Genomic DNA, 18,990 nt, shown 5'->3' with positions numbered 1-18,990 from the left:
CGAAAATATTGATTTAGCTTGGATACAAAAATATAAGGAGGATTACAGGAGTCTCTTAACATGCCAAAAATTATACATGCATTGTGGGAGACACTAACACCGCGGCCTAACCAAACGCGACGCGACGCTGCGACGCGCGATAAGCGGTATCGTTTCCATGTTAACCAGAGGTTTTGTCCTAACCAGCCGCGACAGCGCTGTGAGACGAGCAACGGTCGTTTCCATTTTAGAAACGGTTTCTATTTCTGCAACGTCGCGGCTGACAGCTCCGCCCACACAACGGTCTCATTCGATGTAAGTTCTGCACCTCATGAATATTAATCGCCAAACATGGATGAGGACAGGCTATATACGTTTGATTACATACGTTTAGATTCTAAAATCATAGCATAGCGTCTGGTGAGGCATTACTGAAGTCATAAGAACAGGACGCATCTCTCTTTGAGCACTCTTCAGCTGCAGCGTGCGAGGCTGCGTAGACAGAGAAAAACTGTTCTGATTGGCTGTGTCTTGTGATTGATTGTCGCGTCCCGCCCCTTTTTCGCATTCGGTATGGACAAACAAATTGTTTATCGCAGGAAACTCATCGCGTCGCGTTTGGTTAGGATGCGGTGAAAGACTTTACAATAAGATTCCATTTGCTAACTGTTTTAGTTAACAGCATGAACTAAAAGTGATACTTCTGCAGCATCTGAGGTAAGGAATTAACTCAGCATCTGAGGTAAGGAATTAACTCATTAACTCATTAACAAAGATTAATAAAAGCTGTAAAAATGTATTGTTCATTGTTGCATTAACGACTGTTATTGAACAGAACCTCAATGTAAAGTGTTACAAAGGACAGCAGGGCTCGACATTAACGCTTGTCCGCTTGTCTGGGACAAGTGAATGTTTTGTTTGGTTTGCAAGTGAGAGAGAATTTTACTTGCCCGACCGCACAAGTAACTTGAAAAAAATAATAATAACAGTGATATGAAAAAATCGGTCTGTGCTAAGAATAATAAGAACAGGCGCATTAGACAGAGCCGCGTGTTTGTGTGAATTGCGTTTGTCGTGGATGTGCTTGTTTGTGTGTGACAATCAATGGCGCAGGGCATTAAGTCCATATAACTAGATGTTATTTAAATATGTCATCTGGCTGTTCTGCGTGTCTGAGGTGCACAGATTAACATACTACACGAGTGATGATCGAGGATTTGTCTGCTTCTGCACTGTATGAGGATATACTGTAAACACATGAACTTCATCTCCAGAGTTGCTCTGAGACTTTATTTTATGAGCATTTTACAGTTTCAGTGAAGCTATCGTCAAGCACACACTAAAACCCAAGCGTTTTCCCTACAAGCCTAATAATATATATAATTCTCAAACTGAGTTTTAGTGCAGTACCATCTATCATGTATCAGAGGAGCCTTTTATCGACGACATTAAAAAGATTAGACAAGGCACAAAGAACGGGGCTCATGCAAGTCACCTGACACACACATTCAGTCTGACTACACAGGTGTGGGCAGCATATCGGGGGGGGGGGGGGGGGCGGGGGGGGGGGGGGTTGGGGGGGGGGNGGTTGGGGGGATCGGGGGGACTGGAGAACAAGAGTCACTGATTTAAGAGGGATCCAGCAGTCTGAGCTTTGCAGAAAAGGGTTAAGAGCGAAAAGAACCAACCTCCTCGAGGGTCTAAGAGATGAGTTTGATCAGGTGATATGATGGAGATGACAATGAAAGATGGAGACAAATATAAAACATGAGAACACGAAAAGACATTTGTGAATATTAAGACAGCGGTTAGAAAATAGCAATGGAAATTCAGACAAAGACGTCAACACACTCAAGTCAAGACAGTCCATGTGAAAAAAAATCATTATACAAGAATTATAGAGTAAATTTGTGTATGGTCTGCCAGTGGAACGTTATATTGTATAAAAAATGATAATGTATGTGTTATTTATATTTCAGAATTTATTTTCACATACAAGTTAAAGTAACCAATTTATAGCCAAACTCTGCTGTCTACACTGACAAATTAGACATGACTGAACATTTCTGACAGATATTTGCATGCATCTGAGCATACATAACCATATCCACAGCGAGGCAGAGAAGACCACTGAGATCATCATAAAAAAGCCCCTGGCCATATTCTGCCAAAGACTACCACATGAACGATGATGCATCAATAAAAGGCTTGTTAGGACTAGCACTGTAATGCTAGAGCACAACACTCACAATCTGACTGACATACATTATTGACTATTCAATTTAATTAATGCTCAGTCAGCACAATATCTTCCTTAAATATTAAACAAAGGCAGACTCATACACACACACACACACACACACACGCACACAACACACAAGATATGGTGAAGAGACAAGAGGGTATGAAGCGCCCGCTTGCTTCACTATATTTGATTTGTTGTCAGTTGCAGGAGGAAGCGGAAGAAGAGCAGACAGTGCCTGACATCCTTCAACTGTGGAATAAGCACGTGACAAATGAGCATTCACATTTACAGCCAGTATACATGACTCTGATTCCCCCAGGTGATAAAGTCCACTGACAGACAGACACGGAGAGGGAGAGAGAGAGTTATAGAACATTTCGACAGCTCGCTGTAAAGTGCTGAGGCCCAGGGAAAAGGAAACAGCTATTGAAAACATACATCCACAGAAAGGCTGGCAGTCTTAGACACCCAACTTATATAGTGGGCCAGCAGATAAAAGAGGCTGAGAAATAGCACCGTGATGCTGGGCTGAATGCCCTTGAAGAGTACAGCAACGATGATTAGCCATTTTATAGAGACACTTTGAGAAACAGGCTGTGCTCAAAGCCAAGCTGTGACTGATAGATGGATACAACTGACACATTAAACATCTGTCCAGACTGAGGTTGCAGTAGTTGCTGGTAAACGACGCGGCCATCTTTACAATTTTGGCCATGCATGTTTTAAAATGTATTTTTAGTGAAATACGAGACAATATTGAAATATAAAAACATGTATTAATTGATGTTATGCTTTAGGTGAATCTCACGAAACATTTTTAGGAATGTTTTAGTCACGATCATATTTTACCAAAGCCAAAAGGGAAAAAAGAAAAATGAACAAATACCTTTTAAAAAATAAAGCTTATTTTTATTTTACTTTTAATTTGTTAATTTAGTTTGATTTTAACTCAATTAATTCAAAATCAATAAACAAATTATATTGTTTCCCTTTTGACTTTTTTCCTAAAACGTTTTGTGAGATTCACCCAAAGAATTTCATCAGTTAGAATATAATTTTTTCTTGCAGTATGGTCCTGCATTTCACGAAAAAAAAAAAAAAAACATTTTAACAACATGCATATAGCCAAAAAAAGTGTTTTTGAAAATAATGCTTATTTTTAGTATTTTTCTTTTTCTTTTAATTTATTAATGTTATTTTAAGCAACAGTATAGTAATTCTAACAATTCTAACTGTTATACTGCTAAATAAATGAATAAACTGTACTGTAATTCAATTCAAATAATAATAACATGATCCACTTCTATTTTGCTTAAAATATAAAACTGTTTGAAACAGTAAATTAACCGCAATATTTTTTTATCTCTGTATATCATGGTATTTATCATAACAGTTCTTCAACATCTTTCAATTCATGTTAATTTAAACTATTAAAAGCAAACATTTTATACAATGTTTTAATACAGTACATTTAAACAAAGTAATACATTTAATAAAGTAATTTTTAACTGTGAAAATAACATCACATTCCAAAAATAAAGATGCTAAAATAGGTTTTATTATCATTTACCAACATTTCATTTCTTCTCTATACCTTTTGATTTCTGGTGAAATGTAATCTAGACATGTTTACACGAGACTGCACCCTTTTTATTGACTGATGCAACTTGTTTAGATGCCAGTCATGGCAACCCGAGTGCTTGTGTTATAAGATGACATTCAGTTTAATCCCATTGTATTGAACATTTCTGGCCGTTTGTTTGACAGGAAGCATGAGAAGGCTCAGGCTTCACCTCTTGCGTGACAATAACTGGGTGGCACCGTAACGTCACTAGCTGGAGGTTATACTGGCTGTCTGCCATAAGCTCCCTGTTATTACCTGCATGGAAAGAGCTGAAGGGGTTGACACTCATAACAACAGCACTCCCAGAGTTCTGTTTCACAGACAATGCTTGAACAACTATTATACTTTAAAATCCATGAATTAATACTGCAGGTGTTCTTTGTGTCACTAACCTTTGCTTAACCCTTGTTGTTTTATAAATATGCATGTTTACCTGTTGCTATGATGGCACAACAGCAGTGCATTTCTTTTATCTGGTACTTCATAACGAAAATAGATTGCACCACATCTAAATCTAGTTTTGTTTTACCTTTGGTCCACCCCAGCAAGCCACAACAATTCGTATTTTAAACGTCACACAAAGTTCAACACACGGGGAAGTCAAAACAAAATTGCAATATTGTCAAAACAACAGTGTGAAGCATTGTTAGGGAAGTTGTTTTGATGAGGGTGGCACCTGCAGAGCGCCTCTTACCTCGCACGTAGAGATTGGCGGGGGCAGAGTAGCGCGTCCCAGCGCTGTTCGTAGCCACACATTCATATTTCCCCTGGTCTGATTCTTCGCTGTTTTCAATCTGCAGAGCTCCTGAAGAAAAAACAAAGCCAGAAGTCAGATCTTTGATTTATGAACACGAATTATAAATCCCCGGCTGCGACTTTCCCTCGCACACTGCAAACTTCGCGGCAAAGAATCAGTAAACATTCCCTATTTAAATGTCAGACCTCTTCCGCTGTGTATACAGTTTATTGGCCAAAAATGCTGTCTAAGACATATGCATATAGCTGATTTAGCAGGCTGAGGAAAGCTATGGCTCAACATACTTGCCCTTCTCTGTTATTAGAAAAAGCTTGTTGGATATTAATATCATTGCCGATACACCACGTTACATCATTACCCACCAAAATGAATTTACACGATAAAACGTCAGTACGCATAACTATAAAGCCCGTATATTAAAGGGACAGTTCACTCAAAAATAAATATTCTGTCATCTTTTACTCACCCTCAACTTTTTTCAAATCAGTATAAATTGCATTGTTCTGATGAACACTGAGAAAGATATTTGGAAGAATGCTTGTAACCCAAGCAGTTCTTGGCCACCATTGACTACCATAGTAGGAAAAATTACAATGGTAGTCAAAAGTGCCCCAGAACTGTTTGCTTTCCTACATTCTTCAAAATATCTTCCTTTGTTGTTAACAGAACAAAGAAATGTACAAAGACATTTTTCTATGGTAGTCAATGGTGGCCAAGAACTGTTTGGTTACAAGCATTCTCCCAAGAATCGGAACCAAGAAATGTACACAGATTTGGAACAACTTGAGGGTGAATAAATGAAGACAGAATGTCATTTTTGGGTGAACGGTTACTTTAAAACCTTTTGTTTACTGTACTGTAGATTAAAAAGTAAATAGCTTAATAAGGTCAATGTAGTGTGGAAGGAAAATATAACTACAACACAAATGTTTAGATGATTCAACATTTTGCAAGCGAGAAAACACCTGGAAACAGATTAGCCAACGTATATTCATTAATGTAATCTTAGAAAAAAGAATGACACATTTTGACTCGGAATTGTTATGAAAACATCTGCTACAGTTCCAATCCACTAAACATGCCCTAAACACTGTCAATGGACAGGCTATTTACACAAGAGGAGCTAAATCTCAACATTAAATACGAGCAAGCCAACCCTAATGCCAGCAGATACCTTAGGCCTGCAAACTGCAACAGCGAGAAGATCATCGAGAGGAAAATCAATCCGGGCTATTCAGTGTCCTAACCACAGATATTCTGCTTGCTTCAACACGATTTAGCACCCACCCCATTCTTAATCTAGCACAATCACACATATTTACCACTTGCGGTGAAGTACCACCATAGCATGCGTTATCACCCACCCTGACAGCTTCCCAGCAATGCCAGGGCTGCAGGAAAGAAATAACATGGACCACTAACCTTGCCCAATCTCCAAGTTCAAGGAAAACTGATTGGTGGTGTTTCCTACACTGACAAGCAGCAAATTACTAATCAATTCTGAGATTGCTCAGCGCTGACTGCCATCACCCCTCAGTCCTGACAATACATCTGACTGATGCCTCCATATTGTAAAGGTGGAGGGACGGGAAGAAAAAATAGTTCATTTAGTCTAAAAAGGAAGGGTGTGGAAATTACCATTTTCAACAACTGCTTTTTCAATATCAAAGTTTTGCATTTTTGACAGCTACAGAGACAAAAAACAAATGCATGGTATGAGATTTTAAATTAACATTTCACAGTGACGCCATGCAATTCAAACAAGTTAAAAATACACCCCAAGAAATGAGGACATCAAACTGTATGAAGGGGACACATGCCCCTCATTGCTTAAAGGTACATGTACGGCATGAGTTGATGCGATGAATTGAGGACCAAATTTGCAAATGATCTCAGGGCAGAAGGACCTGTATCTGGATCAGTTGTGTTCTTCACTACCTCATTTTAGAGGTCAGAAACTCTACCTTTCCTGCTGATCTGAGATTCTTTGCAAAGACAAAGACCTGCTATTGTTGATTTTGAATGGAGTTCAACATCACACCCACAGACATTCAGACAGTAAAAATCAGCAGTTACTCGAGAACATTACAGCACGTCAGCCGTTTTCTCCCCTAGTGGGAAGACGTACTTCCTGATTCATGAAACTGAGGTGAGTTTTTATGCTCTTGCAGTCAGCAGTAACAAACAGGCCTTTGTTATATTCAGTGGAGTTTTAGACTTCTTCACTGTCGTTTTTTTTGTCTATTCAAACTTGTTTTACAGACAAACCACATGGCAGGGGCCCCTAGTCTCAGTCTCAGACGGCACGTCAACAGACGGCCCACTGTCCGCACGCTGACTGTCTGAAACATAATGCACACACGACCAGAAAGCACTTTCTTGTTTAGGCAAGCACTAATCTGATTGGCTGGCTTTACTTAATAACTTCGAGTAAGGGCACAGGGTTTTTTTCAGTCTGTCTAAACAAAAGGTACTGGGTTAATACAACAAATGCTTTTGAGGATGACGTAATCACTGGTTTTGCACAATTTTTGTGTTGGTCACATTTTACAGAAGTAGTCTACTCGTATCTCAATAAAATATTCTCGGCCAGAATATGCCAGACCTCATGCTGTGTAGTCAAAACACAGCACAAGCATAAATTCTGGCATAAGTGCTTTGAGTGCTGCAAAAAAGTGCTATAAAAATGTAATAAAATATTTACTATTAAAAATCAGACTTTGTGAGACTAGGGGTCCCCCCCAGACCTATGAGATTCCTAATAGTGAAATAATTTATCAAATCCATATTTCATTCAGAACTGTGAGAGTAACTGTGTACGTGATCCAACTCACCATCAGAGCATTATCCTCATTTCACACACACACACTTACAGTAAGTACAGTAGTATGCAAATTGCATCATTTTAATTTGATCACAGCACAATTGGAATGTAAGAGAAACACGCAAGAGTCTGGACTATAAGTCCTGTATATGCAGGACAATGACACTTGTCACTATAACTTGGGCTAGTTTATTATTCTTATTCATTCATATGGATTTTTTGCTAAATTTAGTTAAAATAAGCTTTACTAACATTAACTCTTACTTTTTAAATAATTATGTGAAATTAAATTTGTAACATTTGTAAGATTCAAGTACACATCATTTTCCTGCATTGGAACTAGAAAATTAAATGTATAAAAGAAATCCAGAAGCAGTTATGTATTGGTTTGTGAAATGGTCTAACACCATGTAATTTTTGCTGCTTACTGCTACACATACCATGACTAAAAGGTTGCGAGAAGAAAAGCTAACTCAAGAAGAAAATTATTTTTTGAGCTTAATTATTGTTCAGGTTTAATTGGAAAAGTGTTCCTTCTCTTAATCAAGTTAATGGAACGTTTTTGATTTGAGTGGGCTCATTAATATTTTGACAAGTAAATAGATTCCAAAAGCAATACACTGTTATGTGATGCACTTTTTTCTGGACACATGATAGAGACATCAGAGCACAGACAGGTTGAGTGTCAGGACACAGGTTGTGCACATACAGAAAATGATCAGGAAATGACAGCAGTGGTTGATGAGACAGGTAATGGAGGTGATGTTCTGTGAGACACTTTCAAGCTGTCTTACCTCGTATCGGTGAACCCCCTATAGGTGAAGGAAATTGAATGCAAACAAGATTGGAAAAGAAGTGTTAGTAGATAAAGAGAGGAAAACAGAAAAGAGGGAATCAAATGAAAGCAAGCTTAATTAAACAGAGAGGAATCAAGTTGAGATAGATGGTGTTCTCTGAGGATTAGTTGCATGTAGGCTGCCTGCTGCAACAAAATTCACTTGGAGAGAATATTTGAGGGCAAATGTTCCTTGTGGTATAATTTTGAGGCAGTTTAGATGCCTGCCAAATCTGCTGCTTTAATTAATATTTGCAGAGTTGAGAAAACAAAGTGGATTTTCCCCCACGCTTTTGTGGCTCGTACTGTAGTATTGCTCAGAAAGGCACAGATTGTTAGGTACATTTTTCGTCCGAATGTTTCTGTAACGTGACACATTTATTAACAAGGCAACAAAATAATCAACCAAAAAAAATGAGGACAACACCCGATTCTAAGTAGATGTGCTTTAGCAGAGGACAGACACCTGAATGTAGGGAGGGTGAACATTTTGTCCCATGAATCATCATCACTGTAACCTTTTGTATATTAACATTAACCAGTGGTAAATTACCCAAAACAAAGATTTAAAAAAGCGGCAAAATTACCAACATAGTCCAAAAATGACGAAATAGCTTTTTGGATAATGGTTTAAAATGTCACTCAGACGTGTGGTAAAAGCAATTGCATTTTGAACGATTACAAAACCCCCCCAAAAAAGCAAAAAAGTTGCGCACCTCATATTGTCAGACTAACACTAAGATATGTTTTGATATATGGTGGAAAAGTCCACTGTTTCAATTAGCTTTATGTATTTTTAAGTATATATCTCAAACTGAACGAGACAGAGCCATAATTTATCTCAAGATAAAAACACTTGAAACTGAGTTCACCCCAAAGCCCAATTTCTGAAACTGTTGACTGCCTTTCTAAGCGAGTTAGAGTAGATGCTGACTTGAGAAACCAGAGTCTGAGCTCCTGTGGAGCTGCCCTCTAAATGAAGTGGATCTCGTGGAGAGGGACAAACTGAGTCAGTCAGGAGCCATTAATCCCGCCTGGGCAAAGTCCTGCTCATCCGTCTGATCCTGGGTCAGACCTGAGCTGTCTATCCATTAGGCAGGTCTACAATGTAAATAGAGCAGTGGATTGATACTCTTTGGACCGTTCTCATATTCCCACAAGGATGCCTACAATTACCCGGACCATTTTCACATTAGTGCATCCTAAAACCCCTTTGACGTTATGGCCATGTCAATACTTTTCTCTTTCTGTGGCTTGCAGAGACAAACAAAACTGACGTTGTGGTTTTTTAGCAATACTGCACAGACAGACACTAAACTGAATGCAGATTTTTGCTGTGGGTCGCAGGACTAAGAAAATGTTTCATCAATACCTGAACGAAGCTGTTTGATTCGCCCATTGCTGCTGTTGATATCTACAGGCAGGAAGTCCTTAAACCAGGTGATCTCCGGGTCAGGGTTGCCACTGGCGGCACACAGCATGGTGGCGGTTCTTGTGCGCTCGACCACCTTCAGCTGAGGACCCATGTCTATGGTGGGGAAGCCGGAAGGAATCTGGTTCTCTGCAGAATGAAAATGAGAGTCAAATAAGTGTAACTGCAGTTGTCTCAAGAAAATGTGTGCATGCTGCGTGTCAGGGTTTGGAAGTAACTGTCCTGGAAAGCAAATCAGAGCTTCATTAGTTCACCGAATCAATTTATTGGACAGAAAAAAACCCTTCCTCTGCATTATTAAGATCAAAAGCATAGCCAGGCTAATACACAAGCAGTTTTTGTTTGCTGTTACTCGAATGCTTAAAGGCAGAGTTTTACTTCTGCATCGGACCTACGCCATAGGCAACACGCCGGTTTTTGTTTATACTTGTGCGTTGTTTTCCGCGACGACAGGCAATGGCCACTAGGCGTCAGTGTCTACAGGCGTGTTGCTTGTGTAACCAAGACAAGAGCCGAAGAAGAAGCGGTTTGTTGTGTAAGCAGTCTGAAGCATTTAGCAGTGATAGCGGCAAGTATACAGTCACTTTTGCAGCTTGAGTTGTTACATTCAGAAGAACACTAATTTATTTCTATAATTCATTCGGAAATGCATATGAGTAAACCCGACGCTATCACAGAGCTTTTTTACCTGAAGGGAGGGGGTTCAAGCAGACCAACCACAACGCTTGCAGTCCGCGTCGCATTGACAGCGTTTTGACAGGCTACGGCGTAGGTCCGACACAGAAGTAAAAATCCCCCTTAACACTGTATGGATGCAAGACTTTAGGTTTTAAGCTTTAACTTTGTTGTAAATCTTAATTGAACTTTATGTTAAGATGAACCAAAAAACTGTAAATTCTTAATACACAAATAAAATGTAATTATTAATACACAAAGAACTGCAAATTCTTAATACACAAATAAAATTGTATTATTAATACACAAAGAACCGCAAATTCTTGAAGTGATAGTTCACCTCAAAAATGACAATTCTGTCAACATTACTCACCCACTTGTCATTTCAAACCTGTATGACTTTTGTTCTTCTGCAGAACATAAAAAAGAAGATATTTTGAAGAATGAGTAAATGATGACAGATTTTTCACTATCGCTTTAATACACAACTAACTGCAGTGCTTTTGCTATTGCAGTGTAATTATCTGACATACAGACATCAATCAACTTTGTTTTGCAGCTCATTTCAGCCTAAGGTGTGCCATGTTTTTTTTTTTTAAGATTTCTAAGGATATTTAAACCACAACTATGTTTTCATAATTAACACTAATTATAGAAGTAAACATTAAAATGAAGTGGGTGAGGCTGTGAACATTCAGTTTCCAAAGACAGAAACCCATTAGAAATGCAATGGCTGTAAAACCGGTTTAAAATGTGCATTTGGCTCAAACACTCGCACAAATGTTTGGGCGAAAGCCCAGCGTGCGTAATATTCACACTCACAGTAGCCACAGCATCACATTCTCTTTGATGCCAAGGTAAGCCTAAGAGCAAGCCTGGTTTACTTATTTTAAGACAGCCTCCTGAATGTGACATAGACCTTCAGTGCTTCTAACACATGTTGGGTGCTCTCATCAAGCAATAAACAGATTTTATTGGATTACAGTGATCTCTCTTTTCATCCTGTTCAGAATGAATTCTTTGGTGGATTCATTCCTAAAGGTATACGCAACGCAACACATGTAATTGAAACCGAACTGAATAGCTCTCACAAAAAGACCTCGACTTCAAATTTAAGACCGGTGTTCCAGGACAATGTAAATCAGAAGCGAGCGTAACACCATGGGCAAACCGCAAAAGGGTTATTTCATGAATCACTGACTCTCTTATGAAAACATTGAACAGGGAATAACTCAGGGGGAGGAAAATGTTGCGCATTCGTGGATACTGACTTACATTCAACAAAGAGTCTGTACAGGAGGGAACATTTTCGGTACATAGTAACTCGCAATATGAGGTGGTTCGAGTTCTGCCTCATTAAGAAGCAAAAGCAGCAAGATTCTTTTCAGTGTGTGACCTTCAGCGCTGTCATGTACTGAGACGTACATATCTGTCTCTATAACTTGGAGAGAGGTCAACTACCTGTGTGAGTGTGGGTTGTATGACTGAGCCGGTCCCTGTCTCTGAATAAATGCAATACATTTTCTTGATAAAGTGCATCTCTATGCACAACAAGACAGCAAGACAGAAATCAAAGCAAAAATATCTGGGAGAAAACCAATTGTTTTTTCCTCAGTACAGCATGAAGAGATGTTATGCTTTAGGCTAGCTAAAAAAACAGCAAGCCATTGGCATTTAAGGCATTGAACCAAAAGAAAAAAAGAACGTTCTAATGTCATCTGATGATCTTTTATTAGTGTCATGGAGAGCAAACTACATTATTATGAGATTCCGTACAAAAAGTTGACGCACACTCTGTGTGGTGGTTAGTGTGGGGTTCGCTACTAATATTTGCTTGTTAGCAATGTTTATAATAATGACAGAACAAGCACAGTGAGCTTGAAAAACAGAAAACATTTTGAGAATGAGTTAGAAAGCACTGTGGTGCATTACCTAAATAAAAGCTCCATTCTTTGTCCCACAAGTACTTTTATCACTTATACCATATTACTATGCGTGAGGATTTAAAACACTTTTTTATTTTTAAATACAATCTTTGTGCGTCTATATAGCCGAGCAAGGACTCCATTACAGAGATGAATAGGTAGAAGTGGGAAAACTCGACAAAACGCCCCACTCCATCCCAACTCTCTGCCGATTTGCGCATCATAGATGTGGGCGCCACAGCAGATGGTGGTTTGCATTTAAAACGCCTGCCAACGCTACTTTCATTGTTTCCCCGAAGCAGTTCTGACAAGGTGCTTGGCTTCGACTGGGTGATACATTCGGCGGGTAATTGGGATGCCATCTTGGAAGGAGCAGAGAGAAACTTGAGAGCGGACGGAATGAAGAGGAAGTGGGAGGAAGAGCCAGAGAGTTTTGCTGAAATGTTCCAGCAAACAGTCAATATGAATGTTCGAGTGCACAGAAACTGAACTTTGATGACAGTGATGTCATGTTCTGACATTCTTCTTCTGTTTCACCTTTATTGAGAGCAACCGGCTGATGTCATGGTATATGAGAAGCATCAAACCTGACAATTACAGACAAAGAGTAAAGGCTCACATTTTTATGCAACGTCAACACCTTACTTCATCGAATTACTACTGCCTACTTTTCAAGAGAAACAAAGATTTGGCAGCTGAATTGCAATTCACAGTTTCGTGAGTCGAGCGACAACCCGATCGTGTCGGATCGTTTTCAACTCCCTGTGGGTGTTCGCCGGGAATCCGTATGGTGGGTGTGGACAACTATGCCAACTGCTCAGTCATAATTCAATTTTGTGGCTCAATGTTTTTTCCATTGTTGTCAAAGTTAATATTTACTAAGCTTAGGTTGCTATTTTCAGGATACAATAAAGGCCCTTTCAACATCACTTGAGTCAATGTTCACCAATTCACTGAACTCTACATGACAAAGCATCAAGACTGACACCACCACCAGTGACACGCAGAATGCGTCAATATGACAACAGTTCAACAGTTTCTACTCTGACCTTTGTTGTTACTGACAAGAATGAAGTCCGGACAAAATTTGAATCTTGTTAATATCTATTTTTTTCTGGAATCTTATCAACAGGTATCACACACTTACAATAGCATCCAATCAAATTTTCTTTCTGAAAGGGAAATCTGCTGTTGCCATTCAGAGACCGAGAGAGGGTATTTAATGAGACCTTACCAGAGCGATAAGCCCTTGCAGGCCTTTGCAGATGGCAATCTATTGTATTATCTCCTCGGCTGTGGATCAAGGCCAAGAGCATCCGAGCTTTATCGAAGCGTGCCACCATATAAAAAGGAACTAACAGAGTAGCAAACCATAAACCCATCTATAATCAGCTGCATGGAAATAAATAGCGACATTGTTCTCTCCGCAAAGCAGTGAACTGCAAGCACCAAGGCTTATAAGCGATCTGATAAAGGTGCTCACGGTAAAAACAGAAGCTTGAAGGTAGGAAATATCAACCTGGAGTTAAGCGAATTATGAGTGAAACAAACTGATGACAATGGCCGGCAAACAAAGATGCATCGTTGCAAAACAGAACAATGCGACCGTTATGAGAATAATAATACCATTCAGGTGGACAGGATGAAGTAGGGCAGTCTGTGATGTCCTAAAGGCAGATAAAGGGAACGATGAAGCAAATGTGAAATCGAGGCTCCCATAAAAAAAGCGATTCGGCGATGCACAAGCACAAGTGTCCTCAGTGCTGGGTCAGAAACATTACAGTAGAACAGACATGAGGATAAACACGAGTTCACTGTGGGAGGATAAAGAGGGCAATGGAGGACAGGAAGGGTACATGCCAACCTCCTGCCAGCTCCAATTACTAAAGAGAATAGAGCATTACATACGGGTGATGGGTCTAATCAGAACCCCGCTGAAGAGACAAGTCTCCGTCCCCAGACCCCACTGTGAAACAGCCCGAGTGCTCTCCACGTTCACGTCAGGCAGAGTTATTCTCACCCCGCACAAACACGTCGCTGCAGAAGAGGATGCTCAAATGGTGATGAAGCACCGAGGGGAACTCGTGCATGACATCAAGCGGTTCTTCAGAGAAGGATCGTGCATGTTAACATCCACAAAGCGTGCAAAGGTTGTAGAAAATCGATCAATTTGAAAACCAAACATACTTGCATGTCAAAAGCATCCAACCTAAATGTTTGAACTGTGGTAGAGCAAAACACAAACAGTTTTAACATGATTGAAAATGACTCGTTTAAGAAGAATGTGAGAAACAAATGCCCTTGTAATCTTCATAGGAGTGTGTGAGATGAGAGTGATGGATGATAACAATTACAGGTGACATCTCTTTTGATGGAGGGAGATGGAAGGTAATCTGTAATGATACATGACAACATCACGCCATCTATTTGCCTACATCTCTTCATTTCAAGAGAAGAGTCTAGGTTTGTCATCCTAACAGAGACTTCACCTTGCCAACAAAACTTGTGAAAACTCAGGTTCATTAGCTTATCACTGAAAACACACACACACAACAAATTAAAATCGTGTTATCAATCAGATTTTTTTTTAAATCAGTAATTATTTTAATCGATTCAAGACAATTAAAGGTGAAGGGTACCATTTCTGTTAATAGTGCTACCAAATGGAATGAAACATTTAACAATTGGACCTTATTGATAAAACACAAGCTGAATAAATAAAGTTTTCATACAATTATTCTTAGATGAATTACAGCATTAAGTTCAACAGTTTAAGCAAGAAATTTATCTGCTCACATACTTTTCATAAATACATCCCTTTGTTTCTAACAATGTTTCACCTTCCGCCCTGCCTCTATCCACCTTTGTCTGATAACACACAGTACCATTCCAAAAATTACAGACGTGTCGGACGTCTAAAAAAGAGTGCCAAAGAGTAACACTCTTTAGGAAGCCAACCGACCAAAAAGGGCTTACACTAATAATTTAACATTGAAAAACCTGTACACCTTTCCTCTTTAATAAGATCACACTCATTCATCCTCAGTGGTTACGAAAAACCTAAAGAAGACAATTACCAGTGAGAGTTGGCAGCCTCTGAACAAAACAGCATTCACGCAAGATGACATCAGCGTTAGGTGATATCAGTGACTGCCTAGATATCAACTGGTCAAACAGAACACTGCTTTGCCTACACGCTGCTGTAAGATAACATTGACGTGATATTACATTTGCATGTTTGGAGACGCTTTTAACAGACAGACGTCATTTAGTTCTATGGCAACAAGTGCACGCTCCTGGGCAGCAATTCAATTTGTCAAACAAACAGCACTTTTAAAGCAAACCGTACATGCAACTTGACTATACCTAGGTACTTATTATTTACTCAAACTAAAATTATTGAAACATTTTGGTTTATTGGAATCAAATAAAAGTGTCGTACTAATTATTATTTGAAACCATTAAACGAAATGAAAATGAGAAATACTACATCAGCAATAAACTGAAATTTAACTTCAGTCACTACAATTATTAACTGAAAATTAAAAAAACAAACTAAAACTAAAATAAAAATAAATGGAACTTACAGAGCAACATAAAAAATAAACAAATAAATAACTAAATTTGGTGAAAACTAAACAACTTGTAAAAAAAAAACTGTAACTAACTATAACTCTGGACTCTACACAGTTTTCTACAGTTTTCCGTTAGCATGTTGTTAAGGTAACAACGCAATAACCAAACATGCTCCCTTAAAAATGTTGTCTAAATAGACAGTTATCTAGTTTTTATAACTTAACTGTAAGGCAAATATTCATTTGCTGTATTAATTTTAACTGATGCACTAAAAACCAATAGCCGCTCATCCCCAACTAGGAGTGGGCGATATGAGCTCAAATTCATATCACTGTATTTTTCACTGTCCAGTCGATATCGATATTTCGATATGATAAAAACATATGGAATCACATTTTAGTACACCTTAGTTAAATTATAGGAAAAATAGGTATTTTAACCTCATATAACTAAAAAAAGTCAGGGATGGGACATAGACCTTAAAAGACTTTTATTTAAACACATTTAATGAACATATGGGATAAAGAAAATGAAAATATTTTGCTACATGGAGAATAAGGTAAGGTAAAAGGTAACTCAGTTGTTATACACTGTAATACTTTCAATCAAATCTTTTAAAGCTTCAGCTAGTACCAACCAATACTCACATCAACTTTCTTAAAGTTTTTTTTTTAATTGTGCAATTGTGTTTTTTTTTTCAAACAGAGCAAAATTTCAACATGAGGTAGAAATTAAATTAAATACTATGTAAAATAAAATAAAATACTGTATAGTACATAGGGGATAAAGAAGATTACTACAAGGAAAATGTAGTTTATACAAATTTAAATACTGTAAGCTTTTAACCTAGTCTTCAGGCGTGCGCCGCCTTCGGGACGATCTGTTGGACGATCTGTTGTACGCATTTGGGTGCATGTCTCATATTCGCGGACATGCATGGTTTTCAAGATGGTGAAAGAGATTGCTAGTGTTTCCACCTTTGGCTGCAACAACACGGTGGCACAACTTGCAGAGTATGGTTTGTTGGTCGATGTCAGAGATTTTGAACCCAAACCAGTTCCATACGACAGCGGAGCCCCCTTTTTTTTTTAACTAATTCCTCGTGCTGTTCAACAACCTGACTTTCTGCGCGTTCGCTCAAATTTTTCACTCAAATCGCACGTTCAATCTCATGAATTCGCAAACTGCAGTTGCTTGTGCACGCTTGATTGTTGCTGTGGCGTGTTTGAGTAACGTTCGGTGGTTTGTGCTCTATTAATTTGGACTGTTAAGGCGCTCTCTGTTTGATTACTAATGCCTGTGTAGCGCCAAGTTGAGAGGACAAAAGATTAAAACATTCACCCTCGACTCTGTGTCTTCATTAGCAGTGTTAACAGTTGACTAATTGAACAAAACAATATAAATGCAAAATTAGAGTACATGAATATATAACGGTATGCATGATATAGCAAAATTCATATCATGGCACAAAACAATACCGGTAGTCACGTACATACCGGTATATCGCCCAGCCCTATCCCCAACAGTTAAATAGCATAACTGGCCACAGCTCGTACTGCATGGACACCTGCAGTAAATAACAAAGCAATGTGTGCAAAGGTGAACGGCGCCCTAGAAACGACGGAGTGCCGTCTGTGGTATTATACCAGCGTGCTGTTTATCTAAGTCAGTCGCAGGGAAAGAGGTGTAATGCATGCCTTGACCTTTGAAATAATACACTTTTTCTAGCTGGCCAGAATATTCAGCCTGACTTCTCATCCAACAGTCACTTAATCAATGTTGCGCAGGTGCGTTGCTTGCCTCTCTCTTTCTCTACACACACAATGTCTTTCTGTTTTCTCTGTCTCGCCCTCTTCTCTGTGTCCTCCAGCTTCTTGCGTCTCATGATGATCTACAGCTCTGCCACAGGCACATGGATATTATTTATGCTATACAACACTGGTTTGTACATAACAGCACATGTGTGACCCATTACCATAACGGAAGGGTGATCTGCTCACGGGTGAGCGCAATGGCCCGAGTCACCTTGAGTGTGAAAATCAAGGTGAAAAATCTGCCATTTTATGGAGAGTCTTGTTTAGATGGGAAACACGCTCAGTGCAGCATACAACCATCATGTTTTGTACAGAGCTTTAGTGTTTAGATTTTAAATGGCTTGACAAGCACAGTTTTCTTGATGTTTTTTTATTCAAACTTGGCAGAGGACATATCGAAGGGCTCACCCCTTTCAAAAAACCTCATGTCATTTCGAACCTCTATGACTATCGGTCTTCTGCAGAACACAAAAGAAGATGTTTTGAAAAACAATGATAACCAATAAACATTGGACCCCATTGACTTCCAATATGTGGACACAAATCCACAGTGGCATTTCTCAAAATATCTTCTTTTCTTTCACAGAAGGAACAGTACAGTACGGATTTTGTATGACATGAGGGTAAATTAATGAGACTTTTTAGTTTTGGGTGAACTATCCCTTTAAGTCACATGAACCATGATATGCTACTCGCCAGCTGGTATGTGGTATTTTGGAGAATTCTCTCACTGGACAAAAATCTGTGTAGAGCAGGACAAGCTGTGAGATTTCTCAAATATTTCCCAAAAGCAGTTTTGTCACTATTTGGGTGTGCACTTAAATATAAATGACCACAAAGCAAACAGAGATAGACTAAAAGCCACAAAACATTTTTCTTACTAGTAGGTAAAAAGAATGGTAGAACATGGCGGGTGTGTAAATACAACGCTGCTGAATGTGACAACCTTTACTTATTCTTTCAGTCTGATAGAAAGAATAACACCGAGCAAACACATGAACCTCTCTATTAACACATCTTTTTGGACTGAGCTATAGAGCTCTGACACTGCACTAATTAAACAGTGAAGATAAAACAGATTATATACTGTCGCTGCCACACCTACACCCCAATCTTTTATAATATCAAGCACTGACAATTTCCGTTCTCTTATGGTTTATTGTCAGGCACTACATCTTCCAGCGGAGAGGGATGGCAATCGCCTGTAATAAGCATGCTTTATAAAAAATGTTTAATGAAAATTTGTGCCCTTAATATTTTAGTACTAGTCAATTCATAAAAGCAATCAAGACACTCAAGGCCAT

At 38.9% G+C, this 18,990-nt stretch overlaps 1 protein-coding gene across 15 annotated transcripts in view; it reads right to left on the bottom strand.

Annotated features, from left to right (window-relative positions):
* The window catches only part of ptprfb (protein tyrosine phosphatase receptor type Fb), a 196,879-nt gene that overhangs the window by 65,420 nt on the left and 112,469 nt on the right, over window positions 1-18,990 (bottom strand). For 8 of the 15 annotated variants that reach the window (XM_057333344.1, XM_057333346.1, XM_057333347.1 and 5 more), the window contains exons 5-6: window positions 9,637-9,825; window positions 4,543-4,653 (exon numbers count right to left, since the gene is read on the bottom strand). In XM_057333344.1, the coding sequence (XP_057189327.1) occupies window positions 4,543-4,653; window positions 9,637-9,825 (300 nt within the window). Of the gene's footprint in view, window positions 1-4,542; window positions 4,654-8,223; window positions 8,242-9,636; window positions 9,826-18,990 lie in introns of all 15 variants that reach the window. The other 7 variants (XM_057333340.1, XM_057333342.1, XM_057333345.1 and 4 more) reach the window with 1 other exon arrangement.

This window comes from Triplophysa rosa, linkage group LG5 (genome assembly GCF_024868665.1).
Source record: "Triplophysa rosa linkage group LG5, Trosa_1v2, whole genome shotgun sequence".
Taxonomy (NCBI): Eukaryota; Metazoa; Chordata; class Actinopteri; order Cypriniformes; family Nemacheilidae; genus Triplophysa; species Triplophysa rosa.
Note: the sequence above shows the minus strand (reverse complement) of the source record. Positions and strands in the feature narration are given on the sequence as shown.